Genomic DNA, 12,333 nt, shown 5'->3' on the forward strand with positions numbered 1-12,333 from the left:
TATTTCCTTCCACTCTTAATGTTTTATGAAATATTTGAAAATTTGGCAAAATACATCTTTTAGCCCTTCAAAGGACAACTGGCTGTCCCTCCCCTCTGTCCTGCTCAAGCATTTCTCCCACTCCTGACAAAAGATGTAAACAAACAGGCCACCTCTGAGATTCCCCAGGACACATGCAGGCATCTGCATCTCTCCTACAAGGAGATCATTCTACCAAGGATAGTGAAAGGCATCCTCAGTCACGTGTCTGACAAGGGCCAATCCCAGGAGTTCCATGTCAGGCATCTTGGCAGCACATGGATGTGATGGGATCGCTCCCTGGGCTGTTTTCGGTGGGTCTTGTCAGAAAGGCTATTTGGAACACTCTCTGTTTCCCTCTTGAAATGATGGTACAGATACTCAGTAATAAATTTAGCTGCTCAAACAGGGAGTTCTTTGGAGCACCAAGAAGCCTTCATGCTGGGGATGAAGAACCCTTTTATTTCCTCTCTAGTATTGATAATAAGAACTTCTTATCAATTAACCACCCAAAGTGTTTGGGGCACACCAGAGGATAATTTGTTAAAATATATCCCATATGGCATTTCTTTCTTTATTGATTTTTTAGACTTGCCTTTTTTTCACTACTGTAGAAAAACATCTACATGTTTAATTGTATTTCATCATGTGGTATTTTCTGTACTGTTCGTTTTGCAAGACTAATACTTTACATTGACTTTGCCTGATTGCTGGTTGTAATCTGAAATATAGCACCCTCTCTGCGTGCATTTGGTGATTTCCTTTTTTCCCCCCAAGTCAACCCATAAAACAGATTTAACACACACACACACACACACTCTCTCTCTCTCTCTCTCTCTCTCTCTCTCTCTCTCTCTCTCTCTCTCTCTCTCTCTCTCTCTCTCTCTCTCTCTCTCTCTCTCCCCCTCTCCTCCTCTCCCCCTCTCCCCATCCTTTTTAAAGCACACACCAGCCTTAGGAGAAGACACACGGTTCTGCCTCAGGATTTAGCCTAATCTGTCAGCTCAGGCTCTGTCCGGTGTCTCTGTGATAAATAGAGGTTTCTTACTGTAATTTCAAATTGGTTCCAAGGTTTGAAGTAGAAAGAAAACAAACTATTTGTCCACAGTTCTCTCTGTACTTGCTCATGCACGCACCTGCATGCACACACACATTTTGAGATCTTTGATACCATTGCTTCAGTTGAACTCTATGTTAACGGTCGGAGAAACTACTGTGCGGCCGGCCGACTCCTAGTGTCATTCTTTTGTGGGGGAAATTCTGGCAGCTTTGGGTCAGGAGGATGAGTGTATCCGTCCTCCCTGGCCAGGGCTGTGTGGATGAGGCCTCCTTTTAAGGTGGGGGTGGAGCTGCGGAGTTAGGCATGGCGATGATTTGCTGAGCACAGACAGTAGGACTCCGAACAGATGGATTGTCGAGGGGCATGCGTTTGACTGAACCAGAGCTATGTTTAATGTGCAAATTAATAACCTCTGTCACAACTCGCTGGGAGACAGACAAAGGGAGGATGCTGGCACTCTTTTGTACCAGCCAGCATCTAAGCCGTGTTGTCGTGGGCTGTTTGTGGTGGTTTTTTCTTCTACCGACTGTTTACGCTCTACAAGGTCTTTGGCGAGGTCAGGTTATATTTCAGTTGGGCTTCTCTTGTGGTGCTGTGTGACCCCAAACCACTGTGGGGCCACTAGAAATCCAGGCTACACTTCAAAAGACTCAGGCTGCGTAGAAGAGGATGGCCAGAGCAGGTTTGAGACTAAAGTAGAAAAGCAAAACTGAACATTTACTTTTCTAATCCTGACCTTTTGGTTGTGCTTCTAACTTTTTTGAAAAACAATGTTTGAAGGCTCTAAGAGAAAAAATGTCATGATGAAAATCATCTTGCTAAAATGTTTTCGATAGTGAAAAGAAATGTCACATCAATTTAACTGATGCCCTGAAAGACTGTATTTGCCCTTCTGCAAATGTGCCCCAGCAGAATGTCATAAGGCAGGAAGAGAAGAGTTAAATTTTAGGCACTGTAGTCTTGGGGGGAGGGGGAGAGCCGTGTAGATGAGGGCCTACACTTCCCAGCATACAGCATTCTTTTTTTATTCCTAGTAGCAGTTTACAATGCATGTTGGGATATGTAGGCTGCCCTAAGGGGCTTTCACCTCTATAGAGTGGAATGGCTTATACTTGTTTTAGATAAATTAGGGGGAACAGGCCTCAGGTTCTCAGAATGGTCCCTAGACTTGGCAGAACTTAACCATCATTGTCTTTCATTAAAGACAGATATTGGAGGAGGAAGAAAATTTACTTTTTAGAGTATGTAAATAATAAGAAAATTGTAAACTGTATTTCATTCAGTCTCAAATAGAGCATAATTCCCTATGGAGATGGGATATAAAGCCCATTGATATGAATAAAGGGTCTATTTCCCTAAGGAGGTAAGATGTAAAATCCATTAATGCAAATACCAGAATATATTTTTAACCTCAAAGAAAAAAAAATAAACTCCAAAGAATATTGTTTAATTAAATAAACCCATCAAATCAACAGCATGACATATTTCGTTTTCAGCATCTGTTAAACATCCATCCAGAGAATCTTGAACCTTACAGGAAAAACAATGATCTAGGTTATTCAAACTGCTGCCTTTATATCATTCACTTATATAAGTTCTGGAGCATTTTAAAGAAAGTAAGATTTTTTTTTAACTTTTGTCTGTCTCCCCAAATATTAAAGACCAGAGAAAAACCAAGTGTCTCTGGAAACAGTCTTCAGTTATCAATAGAACCTATTATAAAATCTAAAATTCACCTTTTATTAATATTCTTTTTTAAGCCAGTTATTCTTTCCAAAATGAAAGCATTAATGACCTTTAGTGGGTAGCAACCCATGGTAGAGTGAAAAGTGTTTTGATTAAAGAACCTAGATTACGGTCTGCAACTGGTATCTGTAACCTTGTATAAATCTCTTAACTTCTCTAGGCTTCAGTTTCTTCATCTGTAAAATAATGGAGGACAGACTAGAAGAACTCTTAAGGTTCCTTTTATTATTCAGTCTGCAAATCAACTTCAGCAGAGAACATTTAACACAGGATGGGATTATGTGAAGAACTTGAAAAATTAAAAGAAACTTAGGAAGACTTGTAGAAATCGATGCAGGGTGAAGTATGTCTAAAAGCCTCTGTACAACCACTTGTAAAATTAAAATTAATATCCAACAACTCCAACTATTATATTTATAAGATTTATTAATAATCACTTGAAGTAGAGGGAAAGTATAGCCTGGGTAAAGTCAAGTTTCCTGGACCATGAGAGCGAGGAGGGGGCATGGTTATAGAAACCTTATCTCCAAAATGTAAGGACATAACTTGAGGATGAAAAGGGGATGCTGGGAAACATAGTCCTGGGGTACAAAACTCTAACTACACACACTACAAGTCATGTCAGTAGAAATGCTCCTTAAAAGTCTCTGTGATAAAAGAATAGAATGGACTCTTATTGGGCCACAAGAAATTAGGAGAAAACAGTTTCAAAGAAGCTTTAGTACTTAGTACAAAGCACTTAGATGAACTGATATGAAGTGAAATGACCCACACCAGAAAAATGGTTTATATCATGATTACAACATTGTAAAGTACAACAACTGGGAAAAACTTAAGAACTCTCATCAAGATGATTACCCCAATCACAATTCCAAGAGATTGAGCGTGATTATGGTTCCTTCATCGTAGCAGAGAAGAGATGGATTGGTGTAGTAAGATATATGTGTTCACATACAGTCAATGTGTCTTTTTGTATAAACATACTAATTTGTAAAAGGGGTTGTTTTAAAGTAACCAGAAGTCAAACTATTACCCTCTGATCCAGAGAAAATTCTACTAGGTATTTGACCTCAAACAGATCAAAGAAAGAGAAAGAGGATCCATATGTACAGAAATAGTTATAGTACCTCTTTTTGTGGTAGCAAAGAATTAAAAACGGAATGGACGCCTGTCAATTAGGAAATGACTGAGCATATATGAAAGTGATGGAATACTTATTGTGCTATAATAAATGACGAAGGGGAAGGATTCAGAAGAACCCTGGGAGACTTAGACAAACTGATGCAAAGTGAATCGAGCAGAACCAAGAGAACAGTTTATACAATAACAACAATATTGTAAAGACAATTAGTTTTGAAAGACTTCGGAACTCTGATAGACATAATGGCCAGTCACAATTCCAAAGGCCTTGTGAATGAAATATACTGTCCCATAGCAGCTGTTTTTGTGGTGGCAAAGAATTGGTAATTGAAGAGATAACCATTATTGAGGAATGGCTGAACAAGTTGTGCTAAAAGAAATGACAAGTAGTATGCTTTCAGAAAACCATGAAAGACTTACATGAACTGATACAGAGTGAAGTAAGAAGAACCAGGAGAGTATTGTACATAGTAATAGCAACATTGTACAATGATCAACTGTGTTGACTTAACTATTCTCAGCAATACAATGATCTAGGACAATTCTGAAAGACTTTTGATGAAAAATGCTATCCACCTCTAAAGAAAGAACTGATGGAGTCTGAGTATAGATGAAAGCATATTATTTTTACCTTTTTTTCTTTTGGTCTGTGTTTTATTTTATAACATGACTAATATAGAAATGTATTTTGCATGATTTCACATGTATGACTGAAAGAGAGAGACTATTCACCTATAGATAGAGAACTGATAGATTCAGAGTACAGATCAAAGCATATTTTCATCTTCCTCACTTTTTCCTTTCCTTTCCTTTCCTTTCCTTTCCTTTCCTTTCCTTTCCTTTCCTTTCCTTTCCTTTCCTTTCCTTTCCTTTCCTTTCCTTTCCTTTCCTTTCCTTTCCTTTCCTTTCCTTTCCTTTCCTTTCCTTTCCTTTCCTTTCCTTTCCTTTCAGTTCCGTTCCGTTCCGTTCCTTTCTGTTCCGTTCCGTTCTGTAGAGGAGGTGGGAAAGAATCTGAAATTTAAAATAAAATTACATATTTTAAAAGGATGTCATGTTGATAGGCTTATAGAAAAAATATTCAGCAGCAATTTTTGTTGCAGCAAAGAACAGAAATAAAGTAGATACTCATTGATTGGGGAGTGACTGAAAAAAAGCAAATAAGAGCAAAAGGATGTTCAAATTGTACACAGAGACTGATGCATTATAGCATAATCAAATGTAATAGACTTTTCTCCTAGCAGCAATGCAGTGACCCAGGACAATCCATAGGAACTTAAGAAAAAGAACTCTATCCACCACACCCAGAGAAAGAACTGTGGGAACAGAAACCCAAAAGAAAAACATGATCAATCACGTGGTTCAGTGGGGATATGATTGGGATTTTATCATTAAAAGATCACTCTACTACAAATATGAATAACATGGAAATAGGTTTTGAACCTATGTATATGTACATGTATAACCCAGTGGAATTGCTTTTCAGCGCTAGGAGGGGGTAGGGAAGGGGAGAAAGTGGATCATGAATCATGTAACCATGGAAAAATGTTTTAAATTAAAAAAAATTTTTTTAATAAAAAAGGATGTTTGAGAGAAACAGACCAGAAAACAGTATTGAAATCAACTGACCCATTAACATGAATTTTTTAAAAGCTTAAACTGTACACACATGATTTCATGTATAGCCCACTTTTTCTGTTCTTAACTGCTGTTAGTTTTATGGTTGGACTGAGTATTTAATTGGTCACCAGGGATTTAATTTCTAAATCCCAAAAATAAATTACTAAAGTCAAATGGAATTTATGGTAGTTTATTTTACAATAGAGGGGAGATATTAGGGAAGAGAGAAAGAGAAGAAATGGTAAGAGAGACAGAGAGCTCCAGCTTCCTCTGGGCCAGGTAGAGATTCTAAGGCCCCAGCCAGGGGGAAAGGAGTCTCAAGACAATGGGCCTTTTCCTGGAGGCTTATACCTCCAGAACACCAAGGAAAGAAGTTAGCCTTTACACCCACCATATGTCAGTTCAATCAGCAGATTCTTTATCAGCCTCAACTCCAACAGGCTAAACTCCAAGTGTGTCTTTTTCAAATTCCAAGTGTCCCTCTTCACTCCAAGTTTCTCTTCACTCCATGTGTCTGTTTCCACTTTTAAAGACCTTTTTCTCTTGTGTCACTTCCCCTAAATTTTTATGTCTACCAATCACAGCCGATGCTCCACTCCAGGACTGCCCACTCTTTCACACGTGGGTCACAGACCTCCCACTCAGTATATGAAATGGGTGTTCACACCTTTTTGTGGTTAAAATCCAAAATGGGTAGATCTCCATACTCAACTTTAAGTACCGTGCTTACATTTTTGGAGATTAAAATCTAAAAATAGACACAATCACAATCAAGGAAGAGCTAAATACCTTCATTGTTACAATCAGGGGAGAGTCAACTCCAATCTTCACACTGCATAGAGAAATAAGTTAAGTTTTGTCACTTTCCTAATAATGAAAGAGAAATAAAAAGTCTCTGGATTCAAATTCAGTTCAATGGACACTTTGTTCCAAAGAACAAGTATTTCCTAGGTCTATGGGAAACTATAGGTAGTTGAGGGGATACTAAATATGCCCATCAGATGTAGTATTTTTTTATCAGTTGACTTTGATTAACTATATTTGTGTGTTATAAAGATGGTTTCTGGAGGGGAAGGCTATTGGGAAGTGATTATGTTATTTTAAAAAAACCATCAAAAGACATAAATAAAACTTTTTAAAAGTAACAATAACAAAAAGGTTATAGCTTTTGCCTCTGGGAAACAGGTGGTGTTTTGAAGGTATTTGTGAGAAGACTGAAGTTGTTTATCTAACTCTGTAACTGCAATGATTACCAGAGAAGCTTGGGGAAAACCTTCTAGAGCCTTAGAAAGTGAATAAAGTGCAATTATTTTTAGCTAAGCATATTTTTACAACTACTCCCACAGACATTTCCTCCTCCTCCTCCTCCATCTGAATCCTGCTGTGTGTCTCCGCTGTAACATTCCTTCTAATAACTTCAGTGCAGGCTTCCTCATTGAATATAGCTATATTAAAAGGGGTTGGTTCTGTGTGGCTTGCCTCGTTTTTCCAAGGTGTACTCTGTGCATTTTATGGAGTACATTAGAGGAATCCTCACACACTTTTCTTTCCTGTAGATAACATTTATATTTTACTCCAGTTGTGCTTTGCCACTCCTGAGTTATGTCAGTGACACATAACTTCCACTTTAGAGCATAAATATATGACAGTATTCCGGAAACTGTCATCATATCTGCTTTCTACAGCCTTGGTGTTGCTATCTCTCTGTATTATTTATAAATGCAATGATTAAATTTCACATTGGACAGCAGCAGGGTTTTTTAGGTTGAATAAAATTGAGCTTCATCAGCAAATACCAGTTTCTTCAGTCCGGGGCTTTCTCCTTGCTCAAAGCTGAGTTTCCTTATCTGTCTCAGTCTGAGCAGTTGGTATATCTAGAGTACTAGGGGAGACTCCCTCCGTATTGTGAGGCTGGTATTGGACTCCCTTCTTAGAGATGAGGGAGAGTTCAATCGAATTGGGCGGCCTCTTCTCAGGTTCTTCAGCGTCGGGAGTGGAAGAGGAGGCTGTCTGTCTGGGAGGTGGTATGGCTGGGCCATTCCATTTACTGACAGATCCAGCTGACCCTGTGGAGAGTGGTGCAGGTTCAGAGTTGATGTAAAACAGAATGCAGCATGGAACAGAGCGATCTTGGACCTGCTAGAAAGCTCCAAAGACCCCTGAGGCTTTGAAATCCTGACACATCTACGGTTGTGATGAACAAACTCATTGGGTCTCCTGTGAGGCCGAGGAAAGGAGCCCTATTTCAAAGCAGCACTGGGAGACTTAACTGAGGGAGATGTTCGTGGCCTGATTTGAAGAGGGGGGAAAAATCTTTCCATCTGGCTTCCACGCTGTACAAGGCCATAGGAGCCTGGAAAAATTGGCTTAGGCAGCAGAGAAGCCAGCCTGACTTTCTGCTGAATCGGACCAACAAATCTCGATGTGTTTTTCTTTGAGATTGGGCCTGCTGTCGTGTGAACAAGATGATAGTATCGCTGAATGTCACAATATTGATTACCAAGACTACCTGTCTTAGAAACAGTGACATGAGATGTCAGAGGCTCTGTGAACTCTTCTGCCTGAACAAGCCCTGATGAGACCTAGTGATGTGGATGTCAAGGGAATCTGGGCCTTGAATTACATGCTGGGTTTATGGAACGATTCTTGACAGATGGATTGAAGGGGGCTGGTGCTAGCCGGTGTAGTGGCCTGGCAAGCCCACCTATTGTTTTATAAAGGATAGACTGAGAGAAAATGATATGGCTTAACTTTCTTATTCCCTCCTTTCTTCTCTCCATTCTACTCCCTCTCCCCATCTCTCCCTTTCTTCTGTTTCCCTGCCCCCCACCCCCACCTCCACGTTTTATGTCCTCTTTGTCTTTTCTGTCTTTAGACTCTCCTTGGGTTGTAAATGCCAGCTTAAGAAATGACCTGCTTGTGAGGCGTGTGTTTTTCACAGGCCTGTGCAGAGATGCTCCAAGGGGATTGATAAGTTTTAAAGGTTTTTCTTACATGTGTCTAATGCTGAAAATGTCAAACTGTTTACAACAGTGTGCTTGTCATTAAAGAGTTAGAAGGCATTCGGTTTGCCAGCAAAACTCATAATTTCCTTGATTAAAGGGATTAACAAGGTTTACGGATTTCGGAGCCGGAAGGAAGTTCCTTTATGGAGGGCCATTCATGAACTTTAGCTGACCTTACTCAGCACACTACCCGTTTACCTTCTAAAGGCCTGAGTTGCCCCCACTCTTTATCTCCTGCATAAAAGTGCCACTGAAGCATGGAAGAATGGCCCTGCAGTTGATGGGGACGATCTGTGTTCCTCACAGTGACCCATAGTACCCTTTCTAACTGGACCAGCCCCAAACCAAGGCCCCCCCAGGCTTTGGGGGAGCAGCTCCTAGGCAGTGGAAGTAGTTGTATGTTTATATGCTGTGCTTACAATAATGTATTCTCTCCCAGTCTGATTTCAGAGAAGCCTAAAAAGTCTTGGCTGTTCTCTCCTTCTTCCCCCTGCCCCCAGAATCCACCCACCTAATGGAGATATACTCGGACAGCAGGAATGCTGTGACTGGGCACCTCTCAGGCTGGCCTTGGAAAAAAAACCCAAAAGTTTTCCCAACTGACAGGATCGGACCCAGGCCCCAGGATGCACAGCCCCTTTTCTTTGCTCCCTTTCTTTCTGTCCTTCCTTGGTCTTCCTTTTTCCCCCCCTGGAGGGCGGATGAAAGTTTGTCCGGATTTTGATCCCATTTTTTCCCTAGCTTCTGTGGGCTTTGTTTCAGGCCCTGGGGGAGGAACAGTTGTGAATGCCATGTGATTCACTTGACTCCTACTCGGCTAACTCGGGCTCTGATTGGCTGTGCCTGTGCTCTAGCCATATGGCTGAGGAGTACTCGAGCCTCCATCCCCTTTCTCCCTCTTCTCCCTACTGTTCCCGTCTGTTGTACGTAGCCCAGGCTGAGCTAGTGGCTTGCATTGTCCCTTGCTGCTGGTCTCCTTCAGTTAGGCAGGCCGTCGGAGAGCACCATTCACACTGACTTTCCTAAGGATGGCTGTAGAGGAGAAAAACACCCTTTCCTTTTGTGCCGGGTACAGTAATGATTTCGGCTCCTGGGCTGTTTTTATTCAGAGTTCCTTTTTTGGCAGCTGTCACCTTGGTGGTGTATTATTTCCTCTTGGTTTTCCTCCTCCCCCTGATTTGAGCTGGTTTCTGTAAATGGTTGTGCAGCCCTTTCTCTGGCTGCTGACTGCTGACGTCGCATTCTGGAGAGTTTGTTAACATGTTTAATGTCTGGGGGGAAGAGAGCTGAAAGCAAGCCTAAATAATTATTCAATTCGTAAATGTCTAAATGTTCTGGCAGTCACTGAACGGTAAAATCTACATGGAAAATTCCGAATTATCCCTCTCCCTCCCCCCTCCCCCCAAAGAGAAGGTATAGTATTAGCGTGGCGTTTCTCTTCCGGCAGGAGAAAGGGGAGTCTGAGAGTCTGGGAGTTTCAGTCTTCATAAGCATTCCGTATTCTGGTTAACTTGTTCTTTGGGCATTCACAGACTTTGAACATGCACGTCCACAGCCGAGGTGGCGCTATAGGCTGTAGATGATTTTCTTTCCAATTAATTGGCCCTCATTTCTGAAAAATCATTCGTGAGCTAGGAATCAAATTATGTTTTTAGACCTAGGTAAAATTCCTGAAATAGTATGTTAGTGCTGCTTTTTTATGATTTGATGGAACTCATTTTGAAAAAAAATTTACATTATTATTTTAAAATGTAAACAAGAATTCTGTGGATCTGGGTCCTTGGGAGTACACAGTACAGGAAGACATGCCAGGACCCTACATGGGAATGGGAACGTGAACAAGAAGATGCTTAACTCTTGCCTTTGTCCTTTTCAGTCACCTTTTTCTCTACCCTTAATCTGTATCAGAAATAGAAGGGTCCATGCTCTGGGCTAGGCCCACTCATGTGAGATAAAAGGATCTAATCTGGCCCCATCTCTGAAGAATGCATGAGTTCAGCCCAGCCTACACATCTCCCAAACCCATCCATTTGACCTCTCAGACGGTTATTCCCTTCCTCCAATCCAGAGGTCAGCTCTCAACATCTGACCCCTCCCCCTCCGCCCCACAGACACCAAGTACTTTCCAAGGGGCATAATGGAACATAAATGGGGGGCGGGAGGGCAATATAGGCCCATCTGATGATGATTTGTCTGAACTTGAACAAGATCCCAATAACTTAAAAGAAACTGATTAGAAAACCCGATCCTGGGTCTCCATCTCCTTCCATTTTCTGCACATTCTTGGGTCTTCTCAAGGGCTTATCCCATTTTGCTTTATAGGAACTGCCTAGAGCAAGGGGTTCTTGTAGTTTTTTAAACTGCCTTATGGTTGTAGGAATTTGTAGGAGTTGTAGGAATTATTTCATTTGGTACTTAATTGTTTTAAAAGAATCCATAGCCAGAGGAGACACCCACTGATCTAGGAGCAAGGCAAGAGCCCAAGGCCAGAAGTAAGTAAATCTGTGTTCTGCTCCTGGATAATCCCCCTGACTTTGGAGCTATCAACAGTTTTTAAATGGTGTCTCTTAGCCACATCATTCGGGTTAGTTCCTGTAAGGTACTTCGAACTCTTCAAAGGTAGTTGCTGGCTATATTTTATGTGATTGGAAATGCAAGAGGAGGGGATCGGCAGGGATAATAGTCTAATGTCTTTATGTTTGTTTGTCTTTATCTGGTAGAAAAGAGTCGTGGAACAGCTTCGGAAGAATCTGATAGTAAAACAGGAACAGCCAGACAAGTTCCAAATCCAGCCATTGTCGCAGTCTGAAAACAAGCTTGCGACAGCCCAGCAGCAGCCACCGCCGCCGCCGCTCCCGCCGCTCCCATCACTCCCACAGCAGCAGCAGCAGCAACAGCAGTACCACCACCAGCAGCAACCAGCTGCCCCCTCTCCTAACCTGACCGCCCCATCACAGGTAAGGCTGGACAGAGACGCACCAGACGCCCCGCTGATACACCAGCCCCCCCCCCCCACCCCCGGAGTCATAGGGAAGGACTCCTGCTGGGCCAGAGAGATGAGGCCAGGTGCCCAGCACCGGAGAAGCAGCCTCCCTGAGATTCAGAGAGGCTCTTGTGAGTTAGGGTTAGCTGTTATCCCTGTCCGGGCCTCCACCTACAGGGAGGTCCGTCTTGTGCTCAGCTCTGCAAGGGCCGGAATCTTCACAGGCTCCTCCCCAGCGGGAGGCACGATTTCCAGCACTCTAGTCCAGAGTCCTCCATTCTTTCCCACAAAACTGACCTAGGCGCCACATGGCTTCCCCCTCCCAAAGATGCTGACCATCTCCTCGGGCAAAACCAGGGCCCAAGTTCCTCCCAGAGCAGCCAGCTCCCACCGGGGCTGAGTAACTGTTCTACACTCAGGGCGAGAATCCTGCACGACTTTGGTGGCAGAGGGAGCTCTTTCCTACATCTCAGTAGTCTGGCCTCAGAAGCCCTAGATGGGTATGAGGTTCTTCTGCATATGGCCTGGACACCTGCCCCACAGAACTCTGGGAAGGAAGGCCCTGCGTTATTACAGGAGCAGTAACTCACATTAATATCACAGGTTGAGGTTTGTCCACCCTGTGAAGCAGGCAGGCCGTCACCCCCATTTTAAAAACAGAATGGCAGCTGCTTTCCTGCTGAGGAAGGAAGAGGGGATGATATCTCACCTACCTGGAAAAAAGGCATCGAGGCTAAGGTTAAGAAAGGTATAGTAATATCCTA

General features: G+C 42.3%; 1 protein-coding gene across 9 annotated transcripts in view; it reads left to right on the plus strand.

Moving 5' to 3' along the window:
* The window catches only part of PHF21A (PHD finger protein 21A), a 185,299-nt gene that overhangs the window by 142,671 nt on the left and 30,295 nt on the right, over nt 1–12,333 (plus strand). For all 9 annotated transcript variants that reach the window (XM_056801886.1, XM_056801894.1, XM_056801891.1 and 6 more), the window contains one exon: nt 11,307–11,543. In XM_056801886.1, the coding sequence (XP_056657864.1) occupies nt 11,307–11,543 (237 nt within the window). The remainder of the gene's footprint in view (nt 1–11,306; nt 11,544–12,333) is intronic.

The sequence above is a fragment of the Monodelphis domestica genome, chromosome 6 (genome assembly GCF_027887165.1).
Source record: "Monodelphis domestica isolate mMonDom1 chromosome 6, mMonDom1.pri, whole genome shotgun sequence".
Lineage (NCBI taxonomy): Eukaryota > Metazoa > Chordata > Mammalia > Didelphimorphia > Didelphidae > Monodelphis > Monodelphis domestica.